General features: G+C 42.8%; 1 protein-coding gene across 6 annotated transcripts in view; it reads right to left on the bottom strand.

The window, feature by feature from the left end:
• Positions 1 to 17898: 17898 nt before the first annotated feature.
• Positions 17899 to 22160, bottom strand: part of NFATC2 (nuclear factor of activated T cells 2) — a gene marked incomplete at its 3' end in the record, with an annotated part of 134935 nt that continues 130673 nt past the window's right edge. For all 6 annotated transcript variants that reach the window (XM_083508010.1, XM_083508011.1, XM_083508013.1 and 3 more), the window contains one exon: positions 17899 to 21204. In XM_083508010.1, coding sequence (XP_083364136.1) covers positions 21149 to 21204 — 56 coding nt within the window. The remainder of the gene's footprint in view (positions 21205 to 22160) is intronic.

Genomic DNA, 22160 nt, shown 5'->3' with positions numbered 1-22160 from the left:
GGGAGACCTGGGATTTTCAAAAGAGGTCCCCTACTTAAATGTGCAGCAGACTTTTAAAGGAAGAGTTTAATAAAAATAATTATAAAAATCACCAAAGGCAGTTGCCCCCGGAAGAGACAACATTCCTTTCCCCTCACAGTCAAGAATGATTGTTTTATTCATATGGAAAGATGTAATTAATGTAATTAATGTAAGATGTACATTAATTACATCAGATGTAATTAATGAATCAATTAAAATCCATACCATTAATCAACTCAGGCTGCAGTCCTTAGAGTTTGCACATTTGCTCAGAAGTCCATGGGGCTTACTGAAGACAGTGGGGCTTGCTTCTGCATAAGCGTACATAGGATTGCACTGTAAGGCCACAATACCCAGAAATACAAGGGGATGGATTAGATTACCCTTGGAGTCCCTTCCAACTCAATGATTCTATGATTCTATGGTCATCCTTTGATCATATGAATCATATATATATAGATATATATGCATGCCATGTAAAAATTCAAAATCATAGATAATCAGCTGGGAGGTACCTTTAAATGTGTAGACGTGGAATTACAATCTGAGCCCCCTGTGATGTATAATAAAGTAAAACCAAATCAATGTGTGAAATCTCAAAGCTCCTGGCATAGCTACCTTAAATTGTCTCCGAATGAATTAGCCTCCCCCCCTAATCCAAAACCTAGCCCCAAATCACCAAGAAGAGAGGATCACTACACTCTCTCCAAGCAGTCATCCTCGAAAAGAGCCAACGGGTGTGTTTTTTTAGACACCAAAGAACTGCTGGACGTGGTGGTGACATAGATCCAGCTCCTCGAAGGGCCCAGGGCCTAAAAGTGCTGTCTTGGAATATCGCGGGTTGGCACGCCAAGAAAAATAACCAACAATTTTTGTGCTACCTTAAGCAATTTGACATCATCTTCTTTCAGGAGACATGGCAGAATGATCCCATATTTCTCAATGGATATAACTGCCACTACCTGCCTGCCTCTCCATCTCTAAAGGGCGGCAGATCTAGTGGCGGCCTAGCTTGCTTCATTTCCACGGAGCTGGCGCATTCTCTAACAGCCCTACCCAGCTGCAATTCCTTAGCAACAGCCGCTTTACTTAGCCTCAAGAGAACTACTCTTCTGCTGGTCAATGTCTATATTCCCCCAGGCCAAAAAAACCCTGTTGCCAAGGCTTCATGGGCTGAACTAGAGGTGTTTTTAGAACCTCTTGAATCTACTTACCCGTCTGCCCTGACTATTGTGTGTGGAGATTTCAACGCTCGTATAGGAACAGATGACAACAGTCTATACACTCATTTCAACCTATTTATGGACCCTGAAGAACAGACGGATATTGGTGCGACACGACTGTCCAAAGATAGCAGAAGCAATTCTTCAGGTCTCTGCTTAGTGCAGGCTGCCAGACGGAGGGAACTGCTGATATTAAACGGCAACATAGAGGGGGATCGCCCCGGGGAATATACCCATTTTTCCAAGGCAGGGGGAAGCGTCATAGATTATATTCTAATCTCAAGATTTGCCTACAGCTTTGTGAGGAAGTTCCAAGTAGGCCACAATACTCTGAGTGACCACCTACCTCTAACTCTAGAGCTTGCAGGTCGGCCTTTTGACTATTCTATTGCCGAGCCACAATATATACCTTCTGCAAACTTGGGTATACTTGCTCCCAAAAGACTCAAATGGTCCCCAATATTGAATGAAAATCTAACCCTCCTCCTTCAGTCAGCAGAGTTAAAGCTTATTCGATCCGCTATTGTGACAGGCAATTCAGTAGACGCGATCATGGAACGCTTTAAATTACTTTTGGAAAGACTGAAATCCCACTTAACAACAGCGATACACAGCTCCGCCACAAAGAGGGCAAAGGACGGAGCTAGCTGGTTTGACCTGGAGTGCAGGCAAACAAGGAGACAAACGAGAACAGCCTACCAGAGATATAGGAAATTAGGGACTGCCACCCTACTTAATGCTTATATTTATGTGAGACGGTCCTACAAACAATTATTAAGGAGAAAGAAATTGGAAGCTGAACGAGCCGCATGGCAAAGCTTGGTTAAGGCATCGCACGAGAAAGATACTACTTGCTTTTGGCGAACCATATCTGGTCTATTGGACCAGGAGCGCACCAATTCCATCTGTACAGTGGAACCAATGGAGTGGTTGCGTCATTTTCAATCCTTGTTTCATGACCAGGAAGTCCAACATTATAAACTACGCATCCAATTGGAGGACCTACCTCATTGGCCACCAGTAACTGCAAAGGAAGTTGAGAACCTAATCGCACAATTAAAGAACAATAAGGCCCCAGGGAACTATTATATCCCTGCTGAACTTCTGAAGTCTAACATTGGCTGGTGGGCCCCCCTGTTGGCATCTCTATTTTCCTGGATTGACTCAACGGGTCTACTTCCAGATGGCTGGACAGAGGCAATAGTTATCCCAATCTATAAAAAAGGACCTATGCCAGACCCGGCGAGCTATAGACCAATCAGCCTTCTGCCCATACCCAGCAAACTATATGCCAAACATCTTTATATTAAGCTAACCAGCTGGCTAGAAACTGAAGCTATTTTAGCGGAAGAGCAGGCGGGTTTCAGGCAAGGCAGATCCACCATAGACCATTGCTTCACCTTAGCCTACCTAATTGACAAATATGCCAAAAAATCCCGTGGGGTGCTATACGCAGCCTTTATCGATCTAAAGGCTGCCTTCGATTCAATTCCACGTGCAAGACTCTGGGACAAATTGAGCGCATCAAGTATAGACAAAAGACTATTATTTTTGATCAGCTGTTTATATAAAGACACGGTGTTGTATGTAAGAACTTCGTTAAATGGCCATCTTATAGGACCAGTTCCTGTCAGCAAGGGGGTCAAGCAAGGTTGCATCCTGGCCCCAGTTCTATTCAACTTTTACATCAATGATATGGTTAACTGCTTGTCATCTCCGGACTTCCATGCCCCCAAACTGGCTGACAAATCAATATCCGTGCTTTTGTATGCTGATGATGCGATACTCCTATCTCGAACAAGAATAGGCTTAAATAGGCTCATAGGTGAATTTTCAGCATACTGTAGGAGAGAGCAACTGGTAATAAACTATCAGAAAACCAAAATCATGGTTTTTGGAAGGAAATGCAGACAGTATAGCTGGAGGATGGATAACCAGACAATCGAACAGGTTAAAGCCTTTAAATATCTGGGTATCGTCTTCCAGTCGACCGGGTCCTGGGATGTCCATCAAAAATATGCCAAAGAAAAAGCAGCTCAAAGTATTAAGATGCTGTCGTGCTTCTTTTACACGAAGGGGGGCAGATATATCCCAGCAGCCTTTGAAGTCTTTCAGGCAAAACCTCTGGCGCAGTTACTGTATGGGGCACAAATATGGACGGGGAACCACTGCTCAAGTCTTGAAACTGTTCAGTCTAAATTCCTAAGGCAGATATTCGGTGTCCCCTCCTGTGTCCCAAATGCAGCTTTACGACTCGAGGCCTGCCTCCCATCTGTAGAAACTCAGACCTGGCAAAGAACACTCAACTATTGGCTTCGCCTTAATCTAAATCCACCCGGTCTACTGCCTCTAGTAATGCAAGACCCTCATAAAAGCATGTGGTTCAAAACTGTGCATCAAAAACTCCTTACATGCGGTCTGCATTCGCAATCCCTACTATCAATGGGCCTTATTAAAGCAAAGAGCCTAATAGGCCAGCGCCTGAAAGACATTGAACGGCAAAACAACCTGACTATTTTAAAGAAAATGTGTCCATGGTATACTTACTTTCCCCCTGCCCACTTTGACTTCCCAGCTTCATATTTGTCTAAATTAACCATCCCAAAATACAGACGCGCCTTTACATTGGCTAGATGGGATGTTCTTCCCTCTGCCGTACTCGAAGGTTGTTACCAAAAGACTCCATTTGAAAAACGACTCTGCCCATGTAGAGATGGTAACACGGAAACAGTGTCCCACGTCCTCCTATCCTGCCCCCTTTACAAAGACCTAAGGAATGAGATTATTACTCCACTCATTCTCCCCAACCCTGGCCGTCCACAAGACATTATACTGTTCTTTCTCTTATCTGATACGGACAGTCAGACAACAGAGAAGGTCGCAAGGTACATCGAGAGAGCTGTGAAATTGAGGGCCACCATCTGAGTGACAGACGTGTTCATCTGACGGACCTCCTTTTGTTTGTTTTTATCCCCTCTTTATGTTTATTTTATTTTATTTTTAATTCTTGTATAGCTGTGGCCTGTTGGCTTTGCTAATAAAGTTCTGATTGATTGATATGCATGCCATGTAAAAATTCAAAATCATAGATAATCAGCTAACCATTACCAAAGATGTTTTCATACCCATCTGCATAGACCTGGTGGCAAAGAAAAGTTTTCAGTTACTTTTTCAAGGTTAAAACAGAAGGTGCCATTCCACAGGACTGGGAATATAGACTCGGTATTGTGTAGATGTCCAATGAACCTTCTCAACTTGAGGGATGACCAACAACATCCCTGCAGATGTTCTCCGTGCTTGACCTCGAATATAGGGATATAAGGATACACTGAACCTAAGTTGTTCAAGGCTTCATAAATTAATTCACAGACCTTCAACCCGGCTCAGTAGTAAATGGGCAGTCAGTGTAGATGTTTGAACACTGGTGTTGCATGTTGTGAACCATGTTCCCCAGTCAGCAGATAGGCTGTTGCATTCACAAAAGGGAGCCCCCAAAGGAGCAAAAATTTCATGAGGAAAGAGAAAGTTGCTCCGTTGCTCACCCACGAATTACTGACACTTATGGAGGAACACCCAGCGTAGGTTGTTCAGCTGAAGATTTGAGGTGGGTGGTATGTGAGTCAGCAAGTCATTTCCACACTCAATACGGCCACACACAAAAATGTGTGTAGGGACTGTCTCTAATATCTTGTCCATCCCAAGAACTATGAGGCTTGATGGAAGAAACCTGACAAAGCACTCATGAAACATATAGCATCTGGAATAAATTGTTGGATACTCATTGTTTTATTAAAGAAGGGTATTCATTTCATGGTCCAGAGACATACAGAATTTCTGGAATGTAACCCATCAGAGAGTCAATTAATAGGAAGAATCTCTGTAGGCCTTTGTTCATATTGTGATCATTCAATAGTGTTTTCTACTTTTCATGGGTGGCTTGTTCCTCAGTGTGCCATTCGAACCATATGTCCCATCTGAAAGTGCTATAGATGGTTGGAGCTCTGTGGTACTGAAGTGAAATGTTAGGTATTGGGATCTGTTCTGCATCTTGCTTATTGTTCAACATTTTTTTTCCCCATTGTGACTTGGATCCTGTTATCTCAGGCTAGGAAGGCCTAACTACACATTTCACACCAATGCAAGGTCTAGTTTCTGTAGATAGGGCAGGTGAAGCTGCCACAGCCTGGGAGAAAAACAAATCACTTCTGGCCACTGAGACCACCTTTGCTCATATGTTTTTGTGGGGGCTGCCCCCTCCATTAGTTTTGATGCTAAATTTTGGTGGCCTTTGTTTTGTCCTCGAAGACTGTCTGGAGCTGAGAAGACACCACTTGCTCTGAGAACTTGACATTGTGCAAAAATTTCTTTAATGTGGCTTTCTAAGCAGTGGTTTTTACCACCTATTCCTTCAGGGTGGCAAGAAGAAGAAGAGTTTGAATTTGATATCCTGCTTTATCACTACGCTAAGGAGTCTCAAAGCAGCTAACATTCTCCTTTCCCTTCCTTCCCTCTGTGAGGTGAGTGGGGCTGAGAGACTTCAGAGAAGTGTGACTAGCCCAAGGTCACCCAGCAGCTGCATGTGGAGGAGCAGGAACGCGAACCCAGTGCACCAAATTACAAGTCTACTGCTCTTAACCACTACACCACACTGGCAAGAGCTGCTCCATTTCTTAGTGCAGCATAAATGACCTCTGAGGTCCATATACAAATCCCATCCCTGGCAGATCTCACTAGCCAGGAAAGGAAAGGTTCTAAAGAGCAAGTGGTAGGTCTCAACAATCCAAATAACTTGTTAATGTGATTGGGCACAACATGACCGGATGTCATTCTGAACTTCATTCTTCCACATCCCTTGTAAGTGCAGAGGAACCTCTACGATCAAAGGAACTTTACTCAGTGTTCTGAGCTAGACTACTAGCAGTGATTTGGACATTGATTCAAATGGGATGGCATTAGTAGCATCACCCACAGAAGTACTAGATTTGGATGCTGAGTCCAGGGAGCACCAGTACCTAAAATCTTGAAACCTGAGACCTCTGAGCTAGGACCTTCAAAGACTACAGTCTATGAGCTGAACCTCACCAGGAGCTTCAGGTGGTGAATCTGCTCAGTGTCACAGGTACTGTGTGCAGGAAGAGATGATGGAAAGATGATGGAGTGCTTGGCTTCAAGCCAGGAGGCTGACCCTTTAAGGATAGCCATTCTACACCAAAGGGACAGAACCTAAGAGAGGTCATCAGGCTTGTCAAAACAAGTTGACAGTTACCTGGAGCCTCTCCAGGCCTTGCCTTCCACTTCTGATACCAGGACTTTGTGTGGATACACACTCACTGCCTTTTACAGTGGTACCTCGGATTACGAACTTAATTCGTTCCGGAGGTCCATTCTTAACCAGAAACTGTTCTTAACCTGAGGCACACTTTCGCTAATGGGGCCTCCCGCTGCTGCTGGGCCGCCGGCACGCAATTTCCGTTCTCATCCTGGGGCAAAGTTTGCAACCCGGAGCAACTACTTCTGGGTTAGAGGAGTTTGTAACCCGAAGCGTTTGTAACCCGAGGTACCACTATAGTTCCCTTGCTCTGCCCATTTGCTCCAGATCACTGTCTAAAGGGATTCCTTACCCCCGACTCAACTGTGGGCTCATCCTTCCCAGGACTGGGCATTCAGAACCACAGGGCCTTCTTTAACTGGCTTAAGAAGCACTTTGGCGTTTTTCACATCTGTGTTAAATACAAAGACAGTGGTTTCTTGGTAAGAAGCCAATGAATCTGCAGAGCGGAGATATGTTTTTAATTTCGAAGGCATAATCTGCTCCAAATTTAGCACCATAGAATTTAATATTGAGTATGTTGCTGTTTAAAGACTGAGGACTGTTGAACACCGTACTTGGCAGATTTATGATCAATTACCAGTGAAAATACAGCTTTTGTAAGTAGGGCTGGCACAGGGTTCCAATACTTTCCTCTGACACCAGTGCACACTCCTGCAGGAGAAATGTCACGCATCTGTATTAGTGGATCTGAATTACTTTAGGGACTGTTGTTCTGTTCGTCTATGCTCTACTTCCATACATATATTTATTAATTACCCTGTACAAAGTGACATCATTTGCTGCAGTGACCAGAAAGATTTGGAGTAAATGTTTTCAGATTATAGCTATAGATTGCAAAATCACGAATTAATGTAAGAGCATAAATGAACACCCTCGGTTTCCCTGGAGGGACTTTTTATTGGCTTTTATGCATTGCAACGCAAGATGGTTTACATATTGTATGTGTGCTTTGTGTCTAGTTAAAACTACATTGTGGTGTCCAGTAAGAATTAAGGGGCGGAAAGATTAAGTAAAAATAAACTAAACATCTAATCAAAGGGGTGGTTGATTGTGTAGTCTTGGAAAAAATGCATTAACTCCAGAGGCTTCATCTAATACATGGGTAGGCAAACTAAGGCCCGGGGGCCGGATCTGGCCCAATCGCCTTGTAAATCCAGCCCGCGAATGGTCTGGGAACCAGCGTGTTTTTACATGAGTAGAATGTGTCCTTTTATTTAAAATGCATCTCTGGGTTATTTGTGGGGCATAGGAATTTGTTCATTACCCCACCCCCCAAATATAGTCCGGCCCCCCACAAGGTCTGAGGGACAGTGGACTGGCCCTCTGCTGAAAAAGTTTGCTGACCCCTGATCTAATATATCTCAGAGCAAAGGAAATATATGAAACTCCCATGCTCTCCTAAGTAAGTCATAGCCAGTGCGGAGTGCTGGAATGCTGGACAAGGACCTGGGAGACCAGGGGTCAAATCCCAAATCAGCTCTGAAGCCTAACCTACCTCACCGGGTTGTTGTGAAGAGAAAATGGAAGGGGAGAAAATGTGCACTCCACCTTGAGCTCTTTGGAAGAATGGTAGAATGCAACGTTGTTGTTGTTGTTGTTGTTGTTGTTGTTGTTGTTGTTGTTGTTGTTGTTGTTGTTTTCCTTTCTAGGATTGGTGGGAGACTTTTCCCATGGGTCCATAGCTGTCAATGAGCTGTCAATGATCCAGGTCATCCACAGGGCAGGCTAATAATAATAATAATAATTTTATTATTTATACCCTGCTCATCTGGCAGGTGTGATGGGCAGCACGTGGCCTGCTCCATTCTAAGAGCAGGTGAGGTAATAAAACTGTTTTGAAAAAAACCCTGCAGCTCGGGAATGGAGAACTTGTGGCTCTTCATTTGTTGTTGGACTACAACTCCCATCATCCATTGGCCATGCTGGCTGGGGGCTGATAGGAGCTGGAGTCCAACAATGTCTAGAGGACCACAAGAGCTCCATCCCTCCACGACTGAAAGCTTTATCTTGATTTCATGGCCTCTCAGGCTCCTACATGGCAATTTGTTTCCCTTAATCTAGTCAGCGCCCCTGATGCTTATAAATTGGCATCTAATCGTGACCCCCAAAGCAGTAATTCACATTTAGGCAGCTCTCCAATTTGCCTTCATTAAGGGTTTTGCTTGAATGACTGAGGGCTGCAGTGTTTGCCAGGGTGGGGGCGATGTCAGCTGAAGTGAGCTCACTATAGAACTCATTCACAAACCCTCCACTTTCCCATGGAGACTGTTGCTATAACAGTCAGTTGCTAGGCAGCAGAGAAGCGTTTGTGCTTTTTTTGAGTCCTGTCTTTTTTTTTTCCTTTCCAAGAGGAGATATTGCATCTCTTGCTGGCTTAGGCGCATGCGAGAGAGTTCGTTTCGGTTGCTGAGGCATTTCTGTCCTCTGAGTCTCTTCCAGCTGCAGCAATCCCTTTCAGGGGTCACGCTGACTCATGCTTTTTGCCATCACAATGACTTTGTGTTTTGTAAACAACATTGATTCTCCCACATGTTCCAGCCATGTGCATCAAAGTGGGATGTTTCTAGGCAACCAACAATTACCGTATTTTTTGCACCATAGCACTCACTTTTTTCCTCCTAGAAAGTAAGGGGAAATGTCTGTGCGTGTTATGGAGGGAATGCCTACGGGTGGCATGCCTACGGATTTTCCTCCTCTAAAAACTACATACGTGTTATGGTCGGGTGCGTGTTATAGAGCGAAAAATACGGTACATTGGAAGAGATATCGACCAGTTACACACTTACACACACACACACGGTGGTAGCAAAAAGGTGCAATCTATTAGCACACTCTCTTGCAGAAGTCCACTGGAGTAAATGGGCTGTGCACAGGAGAACTTCTTAATATATTTAGGAATCTATTTTAGGTTCCTAACATAGATACTTCAGGAACTTGCCCATTTTGCTAGTTCCTAAAATACTGAACAATGCCATTAATGAATGGCTGGGTGTTGCTATTGAACAGGGATTCAAGGAATATTTCTTTTTTATTTGTTTTTAGATTCTCACACCCTACTGAGTGAGACTTGGTATATGCTGCACTCTTTATCTCCCAAATCAACTTTCCACTTCACTCTTGATAGCCCAGACAGTTGCACAGTCCCACCCACTTCCTGGATAAAGCTTTTCAGCTTTGGGAAACTTGCAAGCTACAGACTTGCATTATCCATGATACCCATGGATAATGTTGGATTTAATAAGGGCCTTGAGCTTGAAATAGCCTTCTGGCAGGAGCGCTTTAGCTGCAATGTTGTGCCTACTTACCTGGAAATAATTGCCACTGAACACCATGACCTGTAGGGTAAGGCGTTGTGAGGTTGGGCCACTCACCTAACCTCCTTTCGACTGCTGCATAGCTGAACAAGGAGCTGGAGGGGCTAGGTATTGGTGTTGTCAGCCCAGTTCAAACGCTTCGGCAGGAGTACCAGATTGGCTCTGCCAATGGCTTTGCACTACACCAACCTTGCCTCTGCCTCAACTTTCCTCATCTCTGTCCTGGTGTAGTGACTCAGCTGGAGGGAGGTCAGGTGAGCAATGGAGGCCCACCACCACACCTGCTACTTGCCATGGCATTTACCTTTGAGTAAATAGGTTTAGGATTGCACAGCTTTCGTGCTTTTATTCCTCACCCCCCACCATCCCATCAGTCTCTTGGCATGCTCCAGCCACATGCCATCTTCCCCTTGGTCAAGGTTGCTAGGGCAGTGCCCCATTCGTCAGCCTCCACCGCTCGTAGATGCACTAATATAAATGCAAGACTAACAACAACATGGAAGAGCATTTGACAAACAGAGCCATATGGGCTTATTAGCAGCATATCCTACAAAGGAATGCATTGCTAATTCAGTCATGTTGTTAAGCCGGATGTGTGGATGTGACTTTACAACTCACTGCCGCACTCTGCTTGGGACTTTGCCAGATCCTGGGGTTTCTTCCTCCTTCTTTCTCATTAGCTCCATGCATCTCTTGACAGGAAATATAACTGGCTCTGCGTTGTCAACAAAGCAGGAGCACTTTGCTCACAGTGTGTGGTATGTTAACATGAATGTCTCTGTGGTGCCAGAATTATGGGGGGGGGGGGGGTAGGCTGATGCTTTCCTCAAGGGGGCAGTGATGTGCTTTGCAGAAACGACTCTTCTGCTGGTTCCGTTTTTTAAAAGTTGTGATGGGTGTGTTCAAGGTGTTTCCTTTTGCATCGGTAAGGAATGTCATTCATTTAAAGCTCAGCTCTTCAGTCACTGTAGAGGAGACACGGAAAGTGTTTGCCAGGGTTGTGTATGGCAGTTATAAGCATCATGGAATGGCAGAGTTGGAAGGGGTTGGGGGGGTCATCTAGTCCAACCCCCTGCAATGCAGGGACCACAGCTAATTATAATGCCTCAAAATGCTCTACAGTGTATAAATCAAATTCCTGTGATGTGGGGATCAACAAACAGACAACGGAAGTGGATCCTGGGAGCCCTTATGACTGACTGCAAAGGGACTTCAAGGCTGGACCAAGTACAGTGGTACCTCAGGTTAAGAACTTAATTCGTTCTGGAGGTCTGTTCTTAACCTGAAACTGTTCTTAACCTGAAGCACCACTTTAGCTAATGGGGCCTCCCGCTGCCGCCGTGCTGCTGCCGCCCAATTTCTGTTCTCATCCTGAAGCAAAGTTCTTAACCCGAGGTACTATTTCTGGGTTAGCAGAGTCTGTAACCTGAAGCGTCTGTAACCTGAGATACCACTGTTCTCCTTGGTGGTCCAAAGAGTTGACTATCCTTTCTATGTTTTAATATCCAAATGTGATTGACAGCTATAATTTCCAACCAGGGAAAGATTTTACCCTGGTTCTCATTTTTATTTCCAGCCCATACGGACACAGATGTGTTTTTGCATTTGTTTGCTATTTTAAACCCAGCGCTTCCCCCTCTTTTGCATCGTGCATTATCTCCCAACCGAGGATAACATTTTAAATGGGCTCTAGCCCACAAACGCTTTTATCATAACCAACGTCTTAACCTAACAAGTGTTACAAGGATCGTTTATTAGTTTGGCTAAAAGACACTCATATTGCCACTGTGGAGTTTGGAACTGACAGGGTTAAAACTCCGTGGTGTCCTGGTGTCCTGTATCTGGGAGGAGCTTGACACAGAGAAGTGCGTCACAGTCTGTGTCGCTGTTCAGACTGGCTTTCGATTCTACCTGAGACGCAGCTCAGCTGCAGAGAGGCAGTGTGTGCTTTTGGAGCACGGGAAAGATGCCGGAAGGTTCCGATGGAATGTGACTGTTTTACTGCTTTGTAAATAAACGCTTCTAGAGATAAGAACCGGACTGTCTTTGGACTTGATTTATCCCTCATCTCACACGGACGCAGGACCGCTGCTACTCTGCTCCCTGCCAGGTCAGCCTCAATCCCCAAAGCAGAGCTGCACAGGGGAAGCGCTAACTGGACGCAGGAATTAATTTCCCCAAAGCCACCTCTCTCAGATCCCCCAACTGGCCAACAACACAAACTGAAAGCAGAGAATAAAGAGTAGAGAATGTAGTGTTTGTTGGCCAACAGTTCACTTTAGGAGGTGAGGTTGGCTGTTTAGGTCTACCACCTCTCATACCCTACTGCCATTCTGCAAAATTACCTGCTGACTAGGGAAGGTCCTAGGGACGCGGATGGTGCTGTGGGTTAAACCACAGAGCCTAGGACTTGCTGATCAGAAGGTTGGCGGTTCGAATCCCCGCGACGGGGTGAGCTCCCATTGCTCGGTCCCTGCTCTTGCCCACCTAGCAGTTCGAAAGCACATCAAAGTGCAAGTAGATAAATGGGTACCACTCCAGCGGGACGGTAAAAGGCTTTTCCGTGAGCTGCTCTGGTTCGCCAGAAGCGGCTTAGTCATGCTGGCCACATGGCCCGGAATCTATACGCCAGCTCCCTCAGCCAATAAAGCGAGATGAGCGCTGCAACCCCAGAGTCAGTCACAACTGGACCTAATGGTCAGGGGTCCCTTTACCTTTACCTTTAGGGAAGGTCCTAAACATGTCCCATTGGCTCCTGCTTCACAGGACATGTGTGGCTTGCATTTGCCAACCTGATGTCCTCTAGATGTCTTGGACATCAGTTCAGCCAGAGTACTTTAATTGGATCAGGCTGAGGGTCATGTAAGCAGCAATTCGATCCTTGGAAAACCCAGCTGCAGCATTCTTGTTGAGGCTTCTCATATACGCCCTACATGTCTTCCCTCTGATTACACAAAAAGTATGAACGCATAAGAACAACACACATACAGTACTTGTTGCCCTTTGATTTATTGCTATACTATAATAATACAAGCTGTATAAAAATATTTTACAAAAAGCAAAATCACAATTAAATTGGAGATTAAAACATTACATGGGGGATATATCAAGATACAACCTCAGTTGTTGTTGTTTTAAAAAAGTTAAAACATTTTGAACAAGCAATTTTAGTTTAAAATATATATATATATATCTGAGCAATTTAAAAGCTGCTTTCCCTTTAGGCGTCTTTTTGTTTTGCAGTAAATAATGTACAATGCTAGCTGCAAATATAGGCTGGATATTTTCTTTAGAGCACCTGGAAACACCCCAAAATTCATGTTATGCTTGATTTCCATGAGAACGAAAGGGTCTTTCTTGCCCATGCTGAATTGCACCTTAAGAGTGTTTTCACCAGGGTTTTTTTTTTCTTTTTGCTTAAACATGTATTTTAGTTTTTCAGTTTCTTGCGTGCAAAAATTGTTGACAACCAGCAAAAAAATGGAAGAGAGCCGTCTTTTAACCAAATGTGCAATCTGATCGGCACAGTTCTTTCATTTGGTTTACAGATGTGGGAAATCGAAATCTTTGGTGTCGCTTCGGAAAAGCCCTGCCGGATCCCACCAAAGGGCTATCTAGTCTAACATCCTGTTTCCCACAGTGGCCAACCAGATGTTCCTGGGAAGCCAAGGACCAGGACACAGAGGCAAAAGCTCTCTCCCATTCTTGCTCCCTGCAGCTGGCATGTTGCCTCTCAACCTGATGGTTCCATAATCAATAATGGTCAGTAGGCTGGTGCCCCATTACAGGACGGTCTCAACATTTCGGCTTCCGAGAACATCCCTTATACATACAAGTAAGATTAACTGTGTTATATTTTACTACTGAACGAAAGCAAGACTGATGCACTTTATATCTTGGTGCTCCATGCAGTTACACCTGACTTTCCAAATGGCAGGAGATGGTGGGCAATTAACTAAAGTTTTCTGGATCAGTTTTGGGACAAGCTGAGATGAACACACACAAATTAGTGCAAATAATAATAATAAATCAGTTAAATTCCATATCCATAGACTTCAGTCTGATGTAGCTTGGACCCAAACTCCTTCCCAACATTTGATAGCAACATTGTATGAGGGATGGCCAACTACTTCAGGAAAAGAACTGGAAGGCCGCTGCTAATTAGTATATCATTAGTTAATTGCAGAAAACAATTTGCATATCATTTTTCTGGAACGTTAAAGGTGCCAAGTACTGTTGTTGCATATAATGTGCACAACCCAGAGATTGAAATACCTAAATTCAATTGAAAACAGGAGAGCTTAAGTGTGGGTTGCACCCCACTGTGCTTATTATTTTACAATGTATTTCTTCCGATAGTCTTTATCCTCACATGTTAAGAACCTGAGTTAATACTCTGAAACTCGTGGAAAATGTAGACTTTAAAAACAAATGAATCTGTGCATCCTGTCGCTCTCTTCCTGTTTTCTGATCATTTAAGCTTTTCGCTGTTAGATTAATAGACATTCATCTCTGTAAGCGTGAGGACTAGAAACTAACGTTTACAAATAAAAGCTAAGATTATCAAGACTCTCAGTCTCTTGCAGGCCGCACAAAAGAGCCTTGCCAGACATATTTGCCATATCAACAATATACCCGATCCACTTTGGCCTATATGAGATTGTACAATTGCTACAGCACATTCATTTGACTTTGTGCAATGCCCTGGAAACGCGAGAGATGCTGTTATTTAATTGTTACATTCATTATGCACAAGCAAGTAGAAATGGATAAATAAACCTTATAAACTGGCTATGACATTATTTAGTTGTCAACGAAACAGATAACTGTTCTTTGCATCTCTTATTCAGCAGTACTTATGTGAGGAAACTTTCAACCGAAACGTTCAATGGACAAATTGTTCCCAAGGTTATATTTAAAATGTCAATAGCCATACAAAATGGCAGGATCATAAACATACACGGACTTACACATCACACCGAAGAGTCACTGAGGCAGCCTCCCCCAACCTGGTGCCCTCCAGTTTTTTTGGACTACCCCTCCCATCACACCAGCTGCATTCAACAATACCAACCATGCTTGCTTTTGAGTAAGAGCACTTATTTAAAGCTGCAGCTGAAGGAATGCAAACTGGAGATTTATAAATACCAGCATGGAGGAGTTGCATTATTTGTGGCAGTTAAGAAGCATAGTAGACATTTTTCTTCTTCTTTAAAAGGATCGTATAGTACAAAATATATATATTTTCAAAAAATAATAATAATTGTGCTATCTAATTTCAAGAACTTTGAGATATAACATCAAAAAGCAGCATGTTTTTAATATAGTAACCTAGTGCTATCTTTGAAAATATTCTACATTTTAGAACGTGCTGTATTTTAACAAGAAGATGGAAAAGACACATCTTTACATGAGACACACAGTCAAGGCAGGTGTAAGCATGAAGCCCCAATGATTTTGACTGATGGGTTAAGCATGCACTTAACTCTCTCTCTCTCTCTCTCTGAAATCAGTGGGTTTGTGTTGTCTATATGACGTACATCTTACGTGAATCTACTATCTAGCAAAAAGAAGAGAGAGGAAAAAGTGCTTCAATTTGGCTGCATTGTACCCACAGACAGTATTAACTGAGTGCAAACCATAACTATTCAACATTCTTTCTACCACTGTCATCACATCCAGCAGACACTTTAACCTCAAAGCCACTAAAATTCAGGTGATCTCAAATTTTGTTCAATCTCACACATTAAAAATAGAAGAGAAGCCTCCGCCCCACACACAAATAAAAAAAAAGAGGGAGATAATTTGTAACCAAATTGTGAGCATTTAATGACAAATTATCTTCCTCTGCAATTTCTCCTCTGGCAATCTTTACTTCCAAAAGGCATTCAACAATGACAAAAGGCCCTTCCTAACATCTGCCGTCTCCGTAAATACCCGCCGACTGTTTAGATGTTAAGATGGATGGCTTCATTTTCTCTGTATTGTCTAATTTGGTGCAAAAGTTTACAGGAGCTCATCCTGTAATTTGCAGGCAAAGATGCGATAGGAAAGTGAGTTTTAAAAAAAACACCAACACAACCCAAACACAGTGAGATGATCTTTTGAGTTGCAATATTTTGCTTATACTTTAGCACAGTATAACATTGATGGAAAATGCATTACAGTTGTCAGCCTACAGACAATGCCTTGGGAGGACTTTTGGTACAATAGCAGGAAGGCACTGTAGTGAAACATTCAGATAACTGAGGAAAGAGAGAATTTCCTCATATGCAACTATGGCTGTCTTCCAGAGAAACTGAGAACAAATTACTCACACAAGGCAGTTCACTTGCCCCAGGTGAACCTGATGTTACTTTGAACATACACACACTCCACAGCCCCCAAAGCTTTTGTCAACATTGCAATCAATAATGCTGCAAAACTATTGCAAAAGGAAAAGAAATAATTTAGTACACGGAAGCTTTCAAAATTATTTATGCTACCTTTATGTATCCACTTATTTTATTAGAAAGAGAGATCTATACAGCGGCTTTGAAAAGGCCTCCCTTGCTTTGGAAATACATATATACCTGGTTAAGGCTCTATTATTAGCAAGCAGGTGCTTGCAAAAATGTTCAAAAGCTGATGCAGTAGGATAGCTTGCCTTCATATAGCCATAAAAAAATGTAGTCTATATACTACAGATATATGAAACTGTAACCCAGCAGGTAAGGAAGATATTAGAGGATTTAGCAGTACACCTCCCATTTGTTTCATTGCAACTTGCAAAGAAGCACTGAACGAAGCATATGGATCATTCTGAAATAATCTGTTGTGACTTCATCCCCATGGAAATTGGAGAAAAGAGAGCATAATTCACATGTCTGTACTTTTTAAAGCTTGTGATGACACCTGATGGTTGCCTCAGCGTGTGTTAAAGCTCTGTATCTGTCACCTACCCTAGATTGATCCCTGTATGGATATTACCATACAGGATGTCCCTGATTTAGCAAGAAAGCATACACACCTCAGGATTGATCAGAGGTACCACAATGTGATTGATAACATGATGTATTGCTGTCTTGTTGGGAGGAAGGGAAAAAGCAGGAATGCAGCACAGCACTCCAAAATAGACTCTACTATCACCTGCACAAACTTACATTGCCCTGCTCTTGAACAGAAATGCAAGATCAGGGCATCATTCTCAATGAGCAATTTTAATTCAAATAGGTTGTCAGAGCCTGTGATCCACACACCAGAAGTCCTGTTCACCTATGTAATATGTGATGGGAATTGTGCTGAAATCATTTTGTTTCGCTTTACTTCTATTCTTTCTATTTTAAAAAATGCACTTTAGTCCCTTTATTGCGTAAGCCTCATCACAAGTCCACATAGTTCTCTTAGCTTATAAGAGTGTCCAAAAGCACTATAAATCTGCCAAATGTTTGGTTTTCGTTTACTGCTGTTTTGATGTTTAAAGCCTTGCCCAATTTGCACCACTTTTTTTTTTTTAATGCATTTTATTTTGGCTTGTCTGTACTGAGCCAAGATAAGCATTATACTTACTTATCAAACCTTTATTAGGCATTGTGCAAATAAAACCATAAAAGAGGAAATAACATATAAAAGCCTTGAAATATATATAAAAGGCAGCAGTTGGCTACGTACATATATATATATATACATATAAAATCAGTGGTTTTCGTTGTTAACCTGCTCCTTGGAGGACTGCTGCCAAAAACTCGGCTACCCCCGCCGTTACCCTTTGGTCGACGTCGGATAGGCAGAATCCCACACATTCACCTTGCTGGGGTTCCAGGCCACCCAAAAGAGGGGACAGCACGCGTTGACGTGGGATACTGTACAATGGGCAATGAAAGAGAATATGCTCTACAGTGTCCGGGACATTCATAGAACATCTGCAGAATCTCTTGTTTCTAGGAATGTTTTGATATCTTCCCCTGACAAATGCTGAGGGAAAAACATTCAAACGGGCCAGCATAAAAGCCCTACGTTGGGCGATAAGCATTATATTTTAAAAGGCACTTCTTTTTAGGACAAATAACAGCAACCAAAGAATGGACAAAACAATTGGATGTTTCGTCTGGTACTTTACTTGGCATGAGAATGACCCCAAGGTATGATCTGAAAACCAGATATCCTGACAGGCATCTGTGGATTTGTTGTTGAAATGAATATGAATTGTGATTGTGGACTGGCTTTAAAGGATAGTCAGGTGAAACTGAAAACCAATTCACATGCCAGAAACATCTGTCCTGCCCTCCAGTTGGAGCTGCCAGGTTGCAACCTTGGAGATTCTTTTTCTTACTGGCATAATATGTTGCATAGCTTGTAACTACTCAGAACAGACCTGCTGAAATTAATGGGACTAAGTTGGTCCTGCCCATTAATTTTAATGGGCTTACTCTGAGTAGGATTAGCACTGATGACAACCCATTTTAATCATGTTATTATGCTTAGTGGATGTAAACAGTTGGCAGGCATTTGGGTCCCACTGAGTTGTTAGTGTGGGATTTTTAAATAAGTGGAGTACTTTACTTTGGGGGCCCCTTTTTTGAGGGGAGGGGATGCTTCTTTTTCTCCCTTCTTCCTCAAAATAACAGACTCTTTATAACAGGCTTCCTCAACCTCAGCCCTCCAGATGTTTTTGGCCCACAACTCCCATGATCCCTAGCTAGCAGGACCAGTGGTCAGGGATGATGGGAATTGTAGTCTCAAAAGATCTGGAGGGCCGAGGTTGAGGAAGCCTGGTTTAGAAAAATTTCCCTTAGCTACTTTCAGTGTTATAATGTGCCTTGCTAAACAAGATCAGCTTTAATGTCATTATGGCTTCTTAATGGAAACAGTGACATCCCCCAAAGGCAGGGGGAAAAAATGCAACAAGAGTTTCTGTGGCCTCGTTTTTAAAAAAGAAATAGGATGGAATGCAAAACTCTCATCTAACTTTGTGTGGACTTGGTAACTTTTGACTTGATCATCTGGTAGGGAGCTGTGCCAGCACAACAGAACTTCTGGAATGTAGCACGCTTTGCCAACATTGCACAAACTTTAAAGACGCCCATGGCAGATGAACTGGTCCCACTTTCTTTGATTGGTAGTGCAGACATCCCAAGAGGGAATCAGATCAACAGAATGGAGAGCAGGGAGCAAATACTGCTACAAATTCACTATCATTAATAAAGAGCTGGTGCAATGGGAAGGACTTGTTATAGCTCTGGGTCTGTAGGAACTCTTCCTGCGGCTACTAATTATTTTGGAGTGCCCAGTTGACACAGGGCGTTAGGACTTGTTTCCCTTCTGCCCAACATGTGTTGTGAGGCCAGGGCAGGGGACACAAACTGTGAGCTAGTACTTTAGCAGTAAGAGTACTAGCTGTTTCAGTATACTATTTGAAAGACTATGCTTGAGTCAGTCCACACATCTGGGTACAGAGCTCCCGGGATTGAAGATAGGGAACTACATGTCTGAAGCCACCACACACACACACACACACACACACACACACACACACACTTGTGACAAGCTAGCATGTCAGGTAGAAGTATCTGCAGTCTGACCCTGACATGATACTTTTCCACAGGCAAGAAAATGTTCTGGAGCAACATGACAACATGCAACAACTTCCCGCTTCCCCATCTTCAGTCTGAAATGGTGCACTTTCAGGAATCTGTACCATGTGCTCTACCCAGATGTGTAGACTGACTCTTGAGTCCCCAATTCTGCAATACGGCAAGGTGGCCAAGAAGAGAGGCTGTTCCTCATTGCAACACAACCGTTAGAGAAAACAAGATCTCCACATTGAGAACATGTTAATCATTCTTGCTAGGAAATTTAAATATACTTCACTAAGGGGAAAACCACTTCTGTTGCAACATCGTTAAGAAGGATCCCTGAGTTTTCTGGGCGTTTTGAGAACTATCGCAATGAGCACCAAGAAACTGCACTTGATTTCAATAATTGGCAGCACAATACTATATGCAGCTACTCAGAAATAAGTCCCAATTGAATGCAATGGGGCTTACTCCCGGGTAACTCCCAAGATGGCAGCCTCAATTATTCAGTATCATATGTTTTCTGTAAATAAAAACTTGAAAGTGTAAGATCTTTTAGGGTTGCCTGCTCTTATGATTCTTATGAGAAAGCTTGAGATCTGATGAACTTGAAAAGCCCGAGAAACAAAACATAATAGCACTTTCCAGTTTAAGTTGAGATGACTTTAAAAACATTCTGCACTTTGTAGGGCTGAGGGGGGACCTAAAAACAACAACCTGCCCTGTTTCAATTTTGCAGGGCCATCCATATAGTCAAATGCAGCACCTGATAAATTAATAGGAAACTGGAAGCACCACCAAGCAAAGTTAACCACTGTAAGTTCCACCGATTTCAAAAATGAGTTTTAAGCAGATGCTGAAATCTCTTCTGTGAAATCTGCAGGCCTTACCAAAAAACACAAAAAACCCCACAACTGAATTTTGGGCTGTACTATGCCTTGAGTTCGTCTCTTTTCTAGTCCAAAGCAGTGAAAATGTGACTTCAGTGCATCCCATGATCTGAGCAACAATGTGGTAAAGCTACAATCACAAAGCATTATGCCCACACTGCCTGGTTTTCTTCCCCCTTTCCATTACAGCAACCCTCCTGCATTACACCGAAGCTCCTATGATACCGTGCAGAGCGATGCCTCGGTTTAAAAAAGAACAAAAATACATGATGCAAGCAGAGATCTGTTTCTTTATGTTTTTCTGCCTCACACTGCCTATGCGTTATCTCATAATTAGTTCTGGCCATTAATTTCCTCCCTCCCCAAATCTGATAATTTTCTAGGAACATCACACTCTGTATTTTGCTGAGTGGGCGACTTTGCAATTCATCTGTTGTTCCCAGCACACACAGAATTTTACTTTGCTTCAACACAGGCTTCTAGATTGATGTTCTCTTTTCGTTGCTGCTGAAGTCCTCTTTCCTCTCTCTCTCTCTGTAGTCATATTAATAGGTTGTGCCAAGCACATGCATTGCTACATGAGAACGACATGATCTTTGGACAAAAGGAAGAGTGTTCTTTTTGATGTTTACAGTGAGAGGTGCCGAGCTGCTTAGTCAAAGCTGTCAGTTTGAAGCCAGTGCATTGTTCCTGGTGTTGAACCGGTGCCTTGAGATGATCAGTTAAGGAAGCAGAAGGCTGACGGGGCAGGAGAAGAATCTGAGAGGTCAGGTACGGAAGCATTCAGTAAAAGTTGTCGCGCAAATCTCTTCTTCTATGTTTGACTTCTGGCAGGGAGTCCAGAAAACTCTTTCCTGATAATTTCGTTAACTGTGAAAGAAAAGAGGAAGCAGGGGGAAAAAGGTGTTACAATTAAAGGGAACAGTAAATGAAGTAACTAGTGTGATTTGCCATCAAAAGCAATGCAGAGACCCAGCATGGATGAGTGATTAAAGACCTGAGTTCGAATCATCACAGAGTCGTGAACCTCACCGGGACAGTCACTATTTCTCAGCCTAATCTACCATCTCAGGGTTGTTGTGAAGATAAAATGTAAATGTGTGTGTAAATGCAGGCAGAAGTGGTTTGGTTTCTTTTGAGCGGCAATAATTGTAACACAGAGAGTAGGCCTCTGTGCACTGGCTTAAAGAAAACCACCCCACAAAAAAAATGAGTTAGATAAAATCACTATAAATTGTTGTGGCGATTCAGAGGTTTAATCTGAAATCAAGCTGGATTTGAGTTAGTTGCTTCATCTGGTAACTTCTTTCTCTTACATCATGGATGTTGGCGATTTGGATTTTAAAAGGGCAAAATAATACTTGAATTAGAGCTGTCAAGAGATGCACAAGGGAAACTGCTTTAATGCTAATAAATATGGCTAAATCTTTGCAGATTTTTATATTACAGATGTATGTTTTGTATTACTTTATTAATAATATTGCTTAATACAAATTTGTCATGGCCTTTGGCTAGAACAATGTGTGTGTGTGTGTGTGTGTGTGTGTGTGTGTGTGTGTGTGTGTGGTCAAACTCTCATTAGCTTTGCTCTGTATCCTTCTTGGCTGCTTTTGCCTAGCTGGAATACCTCTTTAGCATCACCTACTTTTTGCTCTGCCCCCAGTCCTACAATGCTCTGCCCCCAGTCCTACAATGAGAATATATTATTCTCTGCTCTTTGGAGGGAGGGAAGAATACAAAATGGCAATGCAATGTAATAATGCATCTAAAACTATTTGCAGCATAATGCCATAGCTTCTCATTTTTACCCCCCATTTTTCAACCTA

The sequence above is a fragment of the Podarcis liolepis genome, assembly GCF_965112155.1.
Source record: "Podarcis liolepis genome assembly, chromosome: 6".
Lineage (NCBI taxonomy): Eukaryota > Metazoa > Chordata > Lepidosauria > Squamata > Lacertidae > Podarcis > Podarcis liolepis.
This window is presented reverse-complemented; position numbering and strand designations above follow the sequence as displayed.